The sequence below is a fragment of the Myotis lucifugus genome, unplaced genomic scaffold (assembly GCF_000147115.1).
Source record: "Myotis lucifugus unplaced genomic scaffold, Myoluc2.0 scaffold_360, whole genome shotgun sequence".
In the NCBI taxonomy this organism is placed as follows: domain Eukaryota; kingdom Metazoa; phylum Chordata; class Mammalia; order Chiroptera; family Vespertilionidae; genus Myotis; species Myotis lucifugus.
The window spans coordinates 441,534-455,272 of NW_005871408.1; the positions used below are offsets into that span (position 1 = coordinate 441,534).

Below are 13,739 nucleotides of genomic sequence, written 5' to 3' on the forward strand. Positions count from 1 at the left end.
CATGGATGGAACTGGAGAGCATTATGCTAAGTGAAATAAGCCAGTCAGAGAAGGATAAATACCACATGATCTCACTCATTTGTGGAATATAGAGAACATAGACTGATGAACAGGGACAGATCCAGAGACAGAGAAACAGCGATCAGACTGTCAATCCCCAGAGGGAAAGTAGGGGAAGGTGGGGATAAGGGGGGGAGATCAACCAAAGAACTTGTATGCATGCATATAAGCCAAACCAATGGACACAGACAACAGGGGGGTGAGAGCATGAGTGTGTGTGTGTGTGGGGGGGGAATTGGGGGTTAATGGGGGCATGAGGACACATTTGTAATACCTTAACCAATAAATAAATTAAAGATTTAAAAAATAAAAAATAAAAAAGAAAGGCTGGGGATAGGCACCATTCTCTCCTCGGCGTGATCAGAAAGCTTGAGGGATGAAGCACACCCTTCTTTTTCTCTTGGGGCAGGTGGGGTATGAGAAAGATATTTCCCAAAACTAGTCATATCATGCAAACTGTGACACCAGGAAATGCCCTGCAGAGCCTAACCCACTAACACTGGGTGCTACTACGAATACCTGATTTAGAACACAAGTGACATTTCATCTGGCCTAATCTCATGCTCTGATGTCTGCCCAGGAAGATACAGAACCTGGGTCAGGCCTGCTAATGCCTCACCTAGGCCACGTTTAAACCATCAAAACTGTCACAAAAATATTTAGGGAATAAATTAGATCACTTCCGTCATTTGAGATGATGGTATGTTAAATTTTGTATTAACCCTCTTTTCATCCTAAATAATTTAAACTGCTGCATTCATGGTGCACTGAGCTATGACATTACTTAGTCCATCATGGCAGTGGTCACTGCTTTCCTCGGTATGAAACCATGGTGACCTCAGCACCTAATAGGCGGGAACGGGAAGAGCCCGCCCAGGTCTGACCTGGAGGTCCTTCTAGGCCAGTGATGGCGAACCTATGACACACGTGTCAGAGGTGACACGCGAACTCATTTTTTTGGTTGATTTTTCTTTGTTAAATGGCATTTACATATATAAAATAAATATCAAAAATATAAGTCTTCGTTTTACTATGGTTGCAAATATCAAAAAATTTCTATATGTGACACGGTACCAGAGTTAAGTTAGGGTTTTTCAAAATGCTGACACGCCGAGCTCAAAAGGTTCGCCATCACTGTTCTAGGCCCTGTGAGGTCAGACTCGTTACCAACACTGGCTGCACAGGTAGCTCCGTGTCCTCACTGCAGCGTGCTGGTAGGAAGTGTTTTACGTTTGTCCACGATACTGGCTCCTTTCTTCTGGATCATAGGGGCTTATTGCAGAAAATGTGGGGCATACCTGAACCCGAAGAGAAAGTAAAGCATGCCTGTACCCCCTTGCCCAAGGAGAACCACTGTTTGCATTTGTGTGCAGGGTTTTGTCCATTTCTTCTAACCCAAAGGACTGGGCCCATTTTCTAGGCACCAGCAGTTCCAACAACTCCTTTGCCTGATAATAGCTGGATGTTACTGATGAAATGCTTCTGATGTTTTACTGTCTCCTGGTCTTTCCTCCAGCCCCAAGCAGCCTGCCACCCTGCCATCTTCAGAATTGTTGATGAAATGTTCAGGTAAATGTTGCGCTATTTCTGCTAATAATTGGTTTAAAAATGCTTAATTTCCAAATATAAATAAAAACATTCTGGGGTGATCTCTGGGTGTGTCATGGGGTAATTAGTTTCTGATCCCATCTTACCCTCTGAGCTTTTTGGTCAAACCCAAATGTCAGTGTAAATTTAAAAGACAATGCTTAAGAATTAAGATAATCTTCTTTATTTACCCTTTTAGAATTCTAATAATAATGGTAGAAAAGAGTTGAACTAGATTTTAAATAAATACTCGTAGCACTTTTCTCAGCTCAAAAGAAAGTGTAGCAGTGTGCTCCCTTCACCACACGAGGGCTGACCAATCTTTTTAAGGGATTTTTTAAGCTAAGGAAAAACAAGAAGAATAAGTAATAAATGCTTTCTTAACAGAGCTCTTCTGAAAGTTAAAATCAGCTATGTGAGTTATCTTATACACGTTGATTTTTATCGGGCAAACCAAAGTACTTCCTGGAAGTGCAGTGATTCACAGGTGCCGAGAGAGGATGCACTAGACCAGTGATGGCGAACCTATGACACGCGTGTCAGAGGTGACACGTGAATTCATTTTTTGGTTGATTTTTCTTTGTTAAATGGCATTTAAATATATAAAATAAATATCAAAAATATAAATCTTTGTTTTACTATGGTTGCACATATCAAAAAATTTCTATATGTGACACGGCACCAGAGTTAAGTTAGGGTTTTTCAAAATGCTGACACGCCGAGCTCAAAAGGTTCGCCATCACTGCACTAGACACAGGTTGGGGGATGCTGCAGCTGTGGGGACGGCCTCTCTGGGAGCTGGTCTCAGGAAGGGTCTCCAGCTTCCGCGGGGCAGCTGGCCCAGGTGCCAGCCCTCCTCCCCACCCACACGCTCAGCCGCAGAGCAGCAGACCCTGGGAAAGGAATGTTCACACAGCAAATAACCCAGCAAATAACCGCGACATACCAGCTTTAAGCTAAATAAGCATAGAAATAAGTCAGGATGCTGTTTTTCTTTTTATTTTCTTTTAGTCTTCATTGTTGAAAATATTACATAGGTTCTCCATTTCCCCCATTAACCTCTTCCAGCCCGCTCCGTCCTCCCTCCGCCCGGGATGCTGTTCTTAGTTTAGAGCTAGCAGAGTTTGGGCTGCTTTTCTGTTTACACATAAGAAAAGTTGGTTGTATGGAAAGAAACCAGCTCCACGCAGTCTCCCGCCACGTGGGTGGATGGATTTGTTGCAGCCATTTCCCCCTTGGGCAGCTCTTTCTCCACTTGAAAAAGCAAAAGGCCAGTTGCTGCTGCGTGTCTGGGCATACAGTGTGCACATGCTTGCAAAGCGCACCCAGGCCTGTGTGGGAAGGATGTGCAGGCTTAATGATGTAAAAACGCAGGCGGCGAATGCTGCACGTTCCAGCCTTTAGAAAAGGGGGAGAGATTCTCCTGCTTCCACACAGGCACTGCCGCCGGGGAGGGAGATGCTGCTGCAGCGAATGGCCCAGAAGTGTCTCCACTCTCCCCTCCACAGTTTAGGCTCGCGTGTTAGCACATCCCCATTCCATGCCTGTGCCCCGCCATTGCCCACTCAGGTACGCGCTCCTGGAAACCGACGGAGCCCCAGAGGTGCTGGCCACCCTTCAAGTGTTTACGTGCTGCTTTGTAGAAGCTCTGGAAAAAGAAGACAACCAGGTTCGTTATCCTGCACAGATTATTCATTTACCCAAAGAAAGGAAGGCTGCTCAGAGGATGTGGCTCCTCACCAGAAAGGAGCATTTTATTTTCAGTGACTTTGATAAGACAGTTTGCTCATAAAGAAAGCTTTCAAGTGTATGCCCAGCAAAGGTAAAACTATCCTATATAATAAAAGGGTAATATGCAAATCGACCAAACTGCCAAACAGTTGGTCGCTATGATGCATTAAGACGCTGGATGCAGGAGCTGCCCCCTGGTGGTCAATGCACTCCCACAAGGGGAGCACCATTCACCCATGGGGTGCAGGCCTAAGCCATCAGTTGGACATCCCCCGAGGGCTCCCAGACTGCAAAAGGGCACAGGCAGGGCTGAGGGACCCCCCTCCCTCCCAAGTGCACGAATGTCGTGCACCGGACCTCTAGTTTTAATTGAAAGTAACAAGGTAGTTCCTGTCGGCCCTGCGCCCAGAAGCATTTACTCACTGTGTGGCAGAGCCCTGCCGTGCCACCCTGCGCGAGCTGTCTGCCCAGCAGACTCCACCCCTCCCAGGCCAGCAAGAGGCATTCTGGGGTCTATACGGCATGTGCTAAGAAGGAATGCCACTTACTACAAAGCAGTTCTGGACATTCTTAATTATTAGAGTTTCCATTCCATTGAGACCCAAATGTGGATTCCAAGAGAGAAAGGAAGTAGTGAGGGTGATAAGGGAAGACTTGAATAATTGTAGGGGAGGAGCTAGAAATGGCTGGACGAAGGGGTGGGAGTCAGACACATCGGCAAGCAAGGAGCCAGGCCCAGGGCCTGCAGGAAGACCTGCTCTGCAGGGCTCCATCCACAGAGACCAGGCACGCTGGCCAGGACCGCTGACCAGTGAGTGACCCTGGAAACAGGGCCCTCTCCGCCTGAGGGCTCTCGCCTTTGGGCATTTTACCAGCTGTGCTTCTGTGTGGCGTTCCGCCTGTTCAAGGACCTGGGCCTGCTTCCCGGAGGGAGGCCGTCCGGTCCCTGATGCTTCCAGCACTTGGACCTAGCGCTCAGGTTTATCATTGTTGTTTGAGGCAATGACAAGTATTTCTGATGTATCTTTTCCCATCATCTTTTTCCCTAGGAAAGTTAGCTAGACTGCAGCAAACAGCCTTGTCATTGGTGCCCGGCTTGGGATTTGGGAGGTCTGCGGAAAGGCACTGACTGGCTGGCCCTCGTACTTAGTTTGAGGCATAACTGTGAATATCTTTTCTCCTCCCTGGTACATTCTGTCACTTCCCAGCCACTAGAAAACTTCTCCCTCGCCTGGTGGAGCACACCTCGGTGGGGCGAGACTGAGAGACGTGTTGCTCTGTCGTGTTAGCGCGAGTCTGGTTTTCTTATCTGCTTTGCTCCTCCTGAGTGCTGGCCTTGGGCACTACGGATTTGGACTCGATTTGCAGTTGCTTTTAATTAATTTATTTATTTTTCTATATTTTTTATTGAGGTTTAATTGACATTCTACTAGTTGCAGGTGTAAAACATAATGATGAAATATTTATATATACTGTGAGATGATCTCCACAATAAGTCAAGGTAACTTGTCACCAAATATACTTACAAATTTTCTTTTCTTGTGAGGAGAACTTTTAAGATCTACAGTCTTAGCAATTTTCAAACATGCAGTATAGTCTTGTAAACTGTATACTACATCTGCACATTACATCCCCATGACTTCCTTATTTTGTAGCTGGAAGTTTGTACCTTTTGACTTCCTTTACTGATTTCCCCCACCCCCTACCCCCACTCTATCAACCACCAGTCTGTTCTCTTTATCTGTGAGCTTGGTCATTTCACTGAGCATAATACCCTCGGGGCTCACCCATGTTGTCACAAATGGCAGAATTTCATTCTTAATGGCTGAATAATACTCCATTCTACACACACACACACACACACACACACCACATTTTCTTTATCCATTCATCCACTGATGGACACTTAGGTTGTTTCCATATCTTAGATATTGCAAATAATGCTGCCGTGAACACGGGGGGGCGGGGGGGGGGGCGGGGTGCATATGTCTTTTTGAATTAGTATTTTAATTTTTGTCAGATAAATACCCAGGAGTGGGATTGCTGGATCATATGGTAATTGTATTTTTAACTCTTTGAGGAACCTCCATACTGTTTTCCATAGAGGCTGCACCAATTTACATTCCCACTAACAGTGACGCTCTATCCGCTGAGCCAACATCCTTGCCAGTATTTGTTATTTCTTGTCTTTTTTATGATAGAAATTCTAACAGGTATGAGGGGATATCTCATTGTGGTGTGATTTGCATTTCCCTAATAACTAATGATGCTGAACTTCTTTTCCTGTACCTGTTGGCATCAGCATGTTTTCTTTGGAAAAATGTCTATTCAGTTACTCTGCCCGTTTTTTAATCAGATTGTTTGAGGTTCTTTTCTATTGAGTTATATCAGTTCTTCATATATTTTGGATGTTAATCCCTTATCAGATATATGTTTTTCAGATATTTCCTCCCATTTCAGTAGGCTGCCTTTTCATTTTGTTGATGGTGTAGAAGCATTTTGCTATGTAGAAGTGTTCTAGTTTGATGTAGTCCCACTTGTTTATTTTTGCTTTTGTTCCCTGTGCTTATGGAGCCAGGGAACAAAAATATTGAGTTAATATTTGCATATAGTGTAGAATAGTGGTCCAGCTTCATTCTTTTGCATATGGCTGCTTAGTTTTCCCACCACCATTTATTGAAGAGACTGTCCTTTTCACATTTTATATTCGTGGCTCCTTTGTTGTCAATTAATTGACCATATATGCGTGTGTTTATTTCTGGGATCTTGATTCTGTTACATTGATCTGTGTGTCTGTTTTTATGCCAGTTCCATACTTAAGCTCACTATAGCTTTGTAATCAAGTTTGAAGTCAGGGAGCATGATAACTCTTGCTTTGTTGTTTTTTCTCAAGATTGCTTTGGCTATTTAGGGTCTTGTGAGGTTCCATACCAATTTTAAGATTGTTCGTTTTATTTCTGTCACTTTTAATTTAGAACAGTACCCTGACCAGGTTACATGTATCTGGTGGTGCGGGCACACTGAGTCCTACTGCAGGGCAGAGCAGGGATCCAAAAAGACAGTAATTCATCACCCTCACCTTTGACTCAGAACCAGAGGACAATGACCTCTTACCTTTGCAAATGGCTACATATACGTGTATTATATCATTTCTCTTTGCAGGGCTATTCCTGAGTGCCTGCCTTTCTAATTGATAGCCTTTATCATCATGGATGCCCTGCCTTCTTGTGTGTCCATTTTTAGATTAATCATGATCCTTGATGCATAGTATCCTTTGTCCTGGGTGTTCCATGCATCACCCTCTTCTTTCTGTGTTCCTTTGTTCAGTCACATATTCATTCTTAATAAAATGAGTATCTATGAACCTGACACCCAAACAAGACCTGGATTAATTGGAATCAGCCATGTCCGTGTGCTCCTCCTCTAGCTCAGCGTCGCCAACCTTTCGGACCTCACGGACCACCAGTGGTCCACGATTGGCTCTAGCCAATTGCCCTGCCTGTCTCCCCCCAGGGAACCACTATCTTGAATTTATGTTTACCATTCCTTTGCTTTTTCCAAAAATAGTCTGGTCACATAGATATGATTCCCTAAACCATGTTTTCTTTACTTGTGCTTGTTGTTGAACTTTATAAAACAACCAGCAAACAAGAGTAGCTACTGTTTGCAGTCTTTGGAGCTTTGCATTTTTCACTCAGCTGTTACCAAGGTGGCTTTCTGAAGGATGCGCCGGCAGGTGCTGCTGTGTGCTCAAGGGGGATGCCCAGTGTAGCCATTTCCTGGGCGTGGGCTTGCGGGTGGTTTCCAGATCTCGTTTTCTCTTACCAACAGTGTTGCTCTGAACATTCTCGGGTATATGCTTAGGAGCGGAAGTGCTGGCTGTTAGGAATACAAAGGCCTGCTTCTGTAGATACTCCAAATCACTTTCACTCCTCTCCCCCCAGCAGTTTATAAGAAACATTAACCCCATTCTTCCCATTGTCGGGCATGTTTATTTCACTGCTTCTCCTTTCTGCGCTTGAATAAAGCTCGGTGCACACAGCAAATCAGTTCAGGTTCTGGATCTAGTGGTGGCAGGATCTAATGATGTACCGGGCTATCTCCCACACGTGAAAGCATAAACTCCGGGGGAAATATTTGTTTTTTGTTGTTGTTGTTACTCCACACCTGAGCAGATTTTTCAATTGGTTTTTAGAGAGAGTGGAAGGGAGGGGGAGAGAGAGAAACACTGATGTGAGAGAGACGCATCAGTTGGTTGCCTCCTGCCTGACTCAGTGGCCAATGCCAAGTATCGGGAGGGAGCGGGGCAGCAGAGTTCTCATAAACTGCCGGGGGGGGGGGGGTTGCGGGGGGCATGGTGCAGCCATGGGGGAAACTGTATGACAGTTTCCTATAAACTTAAATAGCATCTATTCTGTGACCCAGCAACTCCACTCCTGTAGTATTTACCCAACAAAAATGAAAGCCCTTGTCCACAGAAAGACATAAATATGAGTGTAAATCACAACTTTATTCATAATAGTTCCAAACTGGGAACAACCCACATGCCCAGCAATAGGAGAATGAATAAACAGATTATGGCATATTCGTACAATGACTGCTTCTAAGCAATAAAAAACATAATGAACTACTTACATACAATAACATGGATGAACCTCAAAAAGACATGTTGAGCCAAAGAAGCCAGACACAAAAGAATATGTATACTTATGATTCTGTTTATATGAAATTCAAGAATAAGCAAAACTAATCTCTCATTGAAATCAGTGCTGGTTGCGAGGGCAGGTGGAAGGTTGCCTGTCACAGCCACAGGGCACCGTTGGGGGACAGGAAGGTCAGGTCCCACTGGGAGTGGTGGTCACAGTGGTTCACACATTGACCACAGCTTGCCACTTCGTACCCTTAACGCCCGTGCACTTCACTGTCTAGATTTCACCTCCACTTTTTACAAAAGTCTCGTGGAGCTTCTGTGCCTCCGTGGTGATGGCGGTGAAACACCGTCTTGACTGCCTTGGAGACTCACTTACATAGAAGAGTCCTGTGTATAATCAGGCCCATGTGAGGTAAAGAACTTACATAAACACATCAGGAGCAGAACTTTATTTTCCTTAAGCCCCAGATGGCTTCTTTAAAAGATTTATTTTTCTAGAATATATTTACAGGATTGCTGGGAGCATCTTTTTTTTTTAAATAAAAGAAAAACATTTTGACCACGTTAGTACTAGTGGGTCCTTTTGGGGCAGAGGATGCGAGCCTTTGTATTTTCTTAACACTCCTTCCAGTCCTGATGTTCATGCGGTTTTGAATTTTTTATTCTATTGCAGCTGAAGTTTGCACTCAAGACCTACTTTCCTTACGCTCCTCCGTCTCTGGTCATGGCGCTACTCCAGCACCCGAAAGGTATGGTGTGGTTTCGGGAGCACCCCCCCTCCCCTCCCTCCCTAGGAAACAAGGGAGAGGGACCCTCATCTCAGCGCCCAGTCTGCGCTCAGGGTCTCTCAGTCTGTGGACTTTGACATGACAAGTTGCTTGACTTCCCTGTTAGGATCATTTACCAAAAGAAAGAAAACAGCATAAGAAAAAAGGGCCTCTTGTTAAGTTTTGATAGTCTGCCCCGGATACCACAGTCCTCTGGTGCCAGCCAGGCCCACCTAGATGCCAGGAACAAGCTAAGACTTGGCTGAGTTAGAATACAACAGTGCATTTATTTGTATTTCGTTCGTTCTACTCTATCCCCCTTGTTGGAAAAGGAAAGATAAAAGGACGAATGAAGCCAAGGAAATTTGGGGGAAATTTCTCCTAACCAAGCCAGGGAGGCCTGGGAGGAATTCGGGGAGCGTCAGACCACAGCCTTCTCTGACTCCCTCTCCCAGAGGCCTCACCAGCTGGGGAAGTGATGGTTCCATCCTTAAGTCAACTGGTGTTGGTCCTTAAGGCGCCTGTGAGCTCATGTTTAGCAAACATTTCAGTAGAGTAAAGCCTGAAATCTGAGGGAGAGGCAGCGCAGGCGCAGCGTGCTGGAGAAGGCATCTCATCTGCCGGTGGGAGGGAGAGACAGGGAAGAACAAAAGAATCCGTAACACTTCCTTTTCCCGCCATTTTGGCCCTTTTCCCTGAGACTCGCGTAAGTACATTCATTTAAGGACAGTAGATGTTTCAGAGTTTCACAGCATTTTATAAAGTCGGGCTTCCTCTTCCTTTTTTCTAAAAGAGGTAGATCCTCATCCAAGGTGACCCATCTGACACTGTCTCCTCAGAGGCTGGAGCTGGAGGTGGGGATGGGCCTGCCGGATCTCTGGGAACAGTTTTGTGAAATGTAACCTGTGGAAACACGATGGGAAGACTAATAACAAGACAGAAAAGTCAGTGATTCACCTTCCAGGGCTATACCACACAGCTATAGTCAGATACCACAGCCTCAGGCCGCCTGCGTGAGAAGCCCATGAGCTCCAGGAACAGTACTGGAGTTGTTCATTTTACGTAGGGAATCTGTAAGCAAAAGATCCCGGTGGCACACGGGCCTGGACCCAGCCTACTCCCTTTTCCTTGGTGTGACTGTCCTGGATTTATGTCCAAAATAAGTAAATTCAGGCAGAAGTACAAGAGCCTCCTATGCTAATTTCTAGAACAGTTTTCTGCATATTTTAGGGGGAAAAAACAACAACAGCGCTATGTTCACAAATTGAAGTGTTTTTAATAGTAGAATCTTCTATTTGTCAGAAATTGATTTTATGCCCACAGTGAAGTGCTGTGGGGCATAAAAGATGGATCACTGATGAGCCCTGACTCTCAGGAGCTGTGAGTTGAAGGACATAAAGTACCTAAACAGCTAATACAGGAAGACTGAAAACGCTGTCAAAGGCTGCACATCCGGAGCAGGGAGTTCAGAGGAGGAAGGGAGAGAATACATGAGCCTTTAATCTGAAACATTTGTGGAGCAGCAGTGGTTACTGTTACTTACGTTATCTTTCTCATGTATTTACTTATAGAGTCTTTCACTACATGCAAATATGGTAACCTTTTTCTGATGTTGTTTCAAACTGCAGATACATACCGACTCAGATGTGTTTAAAATCACAGGATAATTGTGAAACCAGAAAAACTAACTCAAGAAAAGGCATTTGTTTGTATATATTTTCCTGGCCTTTTCTTTACTATACCCTGTAATCATATTCTGAATTCATCACAATCATAGCAAGAGTTGGGCAGCCCAGGCCCAATTCCTTTTTGACGGTGTTTTAGTCTCCACATATTTTGAAATCACACATTGTTAGCGATCGAGGAGGGGACAGGTCGGCAGAAAAGAGAAAGCCTGGACCTCCGCAGCAGGGCTTGCCGGGCCTCGGGCTGCGCGGGGGCTTTGCAGACTCCACGGCCGGCCGGGTTCAGCCCCTGCGGTGCAGCTTGTGTGACTGACGGATCTTTCTCCCCTGGGAACAGCAGAGAGCCGTGGGGTGGGATCCACTGGCCAGAAGAAAAGATGGCCTTCCCCCGAACTCCTCCCGCCTAGCTGCAGGGACTCCGCCCGGTAAGCTTGACTTGTCTTCAGTTCCCCTCTGTTCTCCTTCCGCCCACAGACATCCCACAGGGACTGCGGCACCAGCCACTGAGGCGTATTGCTGAAATGCTCAGAGAATCGGTGGAAGACCAGACTCACGGGTAAGCACACACTGACAACCCCAGGTCGGCCTCACCTGTGGTCTCCCCGGGTCCTTCCCTTCCCTTCCCTTCAGCAGGGCCGATGGAACGGCGTTGTCGGTCTGCAACCATCCAAACGTAAGCACACGCATGCATGTGTAAAGCCTCGTGCAGCATAAGGTTTCTACACGCGTGAGCAAGAAAGAATAGATCCTAGAGGAAAAGCGTTGCCCACGGCTGCCGGCTCCTGCCGTGCAGAGGGGCCTCTCTGGTCCTCTGCTCTTCTTCTCCCCGAGGAAGGAGTTCTAAACGGCTCCTGCACGCGGGTGCAGTGTTTCCTTTTCCTCCTCTGTAATAAGTATCTCATCTAAAATGCAAACATCCGCCCTAGCATTATGATATTAAGTACCTTCTTGTATGTGTTATTGTCCTAGAAGCATTCGCTTTAGGCTCTAAGTTCTTTGTAACATAACACCCTTAAGCTTCCTCTTAAATTCCTGGCTTTTAGAGTGTATTTTTTTCATTGTCTCCACTAGCCTTCAAGGCTGCCTTTATTTGCACCGTTTGCCAGTTTTCCCTCTCGGGATTCCCTGTAACCTGTCACTGAGCATCACAGGTGACCCGCAGTGCTCCTGCCCTGCTCCTGTCACTCCCGAGACTAGCACTCCCTCCTGCCCTCCACCCAGACTCCCCGACAGAAGAGACAAGGACTGGTGGCCAAGCAGGGATTCCAGTGTGGCCACAGCAATGCCTGCCACACCTGGCGGCCCTCCCCGCACCCGTTCTGTCGCCTCTGCTGAAGAGCAGAGCTCAGGGCCCACACTTCCAGACGCCTGCCTCACCTGGATCTGCCTGACCTAGACTTTGGGGTCCACCTGCAGGGAGGGTCCTTCCAGGCTGGCACTTTCTCAGCCCACATGGACTACCTTGCATAGGTGCTGGTGGGAGACAGGGAGAATGGCCCGGCCCGTATCTGCAGTGCAGGCCTGCCTGATCCGAGCGTGCAGCCCACCTGGGAGCAGGGAGCATGAGAGCCCCCTGCTCAGCTCACTGCCCGGGAGGTCTGCTGGGAGGGACCCTGGGCATCTTCCTTGCTCTGGGCGCATACTGCAGCCACCACTAGCAGGACCAGGGAGCAGCTGCCCACATACTGCAGCCACCACTAGCAGGACCAGGGAGCAGCTGCCCACATACTGCAGCCACCACTAGCAGGACCAGGGAGCAGCTGCCCACATACTGCAGCCACCACTAGCAGGACCAGGGAGCACCGGCCCACATACTGCAGCCACCACTAGCAGGACCAGGGAGCAGCTGCCCACATACTGCAGCCACCACTAGCAGGACCAGGGAGCAGCTGCCCACATACTGCAGCCACCACTAGCAGGACCAGGGAGCACCTGCCCACATACTGCAGCCACCACTAGCAGGACCAGGGAGCAGCTGCCCACATACTGCAGCCACCACTAGCAGGACCAGGGAGCACCGGCCCACATACTGCAGCCACCACTAGCAGGACCAGGGAACACCTGCCCACATACTGCAGCCACCACTAGCAGGACCAGGGAGCACCGGCCCACATACTGCAGCCACCACAACAGAACCAGGGAGCACCGGCCCACATACTGCAGCCACCACTAGCAGGACCAGGGAGCAGCTGTCTCCCCGTGGGAAGGAGTGAGACAGTGCTGCCTTCCTCTCGCTCCATTGTCCTGGGAGCTGCCTTCAGAGCATTTCCTCAGCAGCAGCCAGGAGAGCTCTCAATGCACGGCCCCGGCTGCCCCGCTCCGATTTCCAGGGGCGCTGTTAACCCGCTGACGCTGCCCCTGTGAACTGTGGGTCCTCACCTTGAGCTGACTCTACCCTTTAACAGCTGTCACAGCGCCCAGTTCTCAGTGAGCCCAAGGATGGCCTCACACCTCACACTCACGGAGGCTGGAACCTCCCAGCTCTGAGACCTGCGCTGACAGAAAGGGAGGCCACACACAGCTCATTAAAAATGCATAATTGCAGGGTATCGCCCAGAGCCCTGTGTTTGTCAGAAAAGCAGCAGCACATGTTTCTGCCTGTGCCCCTTCGGTCTGCTCTACGCTTGGGGGCACCCGGGGCTGCTTGTGGCCGGGAGCCCGCTCCACAGGCAGAAGGTTCTCATCTTGCATCATTCCTGCTGTCACGGGCCAGAACCTTCCTTCTCCGCGGGCTGCGCTCACTCACGGTTCCTGGATGGGAGGACGTCGGTGTCTGGGTTCTCCGGGCACTGGGCCTTAGGGCATGCCTGTGAGGGCCCTGGGTGGGTGCAGGTGGCCCGGGAGCTGGTTTTCTGAGGCTGACTCGTACTCCTGTGTGCTTCAGCGGGTAAGAACAGTGTAAGCAGGCCGTTCGCAAACATTACATTGCTTAAGAACCAAAAGGGAAAGAAACCAAGTTGCCTGGCTGCCATGTGTCTGGTTCTGTTCCAGGTCCTGCGGAGGCCCCTTTGAGAGCTGGTTTTTGTTCGTTCACTTTGGAGGATGGGCTGATACGGTGGCTGAGCAGTTACTGATGTCAGGAGCTGAACCCCCCGAGGCCTTGCTGTGGCTCTTGGCATTCACCTACAGCCCACGTGACGGGAGTCAGCCGAGAGCACAGACCATGGTGGGTGGCGGTACGCAGTGTGGGTGGCATCCAGGGTGGGTCTTTCCTGAGCTGGAAGGATCCTACGGAAAGGGGCCCAGCAAGAGGCTTGG

The 13,739-nt window shown here is 48.1% G+C and overlaps 1 protein-coding gene across 2 annotated transcripts in view; it reads left to right on the forward strand.

Annotated features, from left to right (window-relative positions):
* The window catches only part of FANCC (Fanconi anemia complementation group C), a 255,904-nt gene that overhangs the window by 234,086 nt on the left and 8,079 nt on the right, over nucleotides 1-13,739 (forward strand). For both annotated transcript variants that reach the window (XM_023764906.1, XM_023764907.1), the window contains 5 exons: nucleotides 1,577-1,629; nucleotides 3,217-3,316; nucleotides 8,703-8,778; nucleotides 10,956-11,037; nucleotides 13,473-13,647. In XM_023764906.1, the coding sequence (XP_023620674.1) occupies nucleotides 1,577-1,629; nucleotides 3,217-3,316; nucleotides 8,703-8,778; nucleotides 10,956-11,037; nucleotides 13,473-13,647 (486 nt within the window). The remainder of the gene's footprint in view (nucleotides 1-1,576; nucleotides 1,630-3,216; nucleotides 3,317-8,702; nucleotides 8,779-10,955; nucleotides 11,038-13,472; nucleotides 13,648-13,739) is intronic.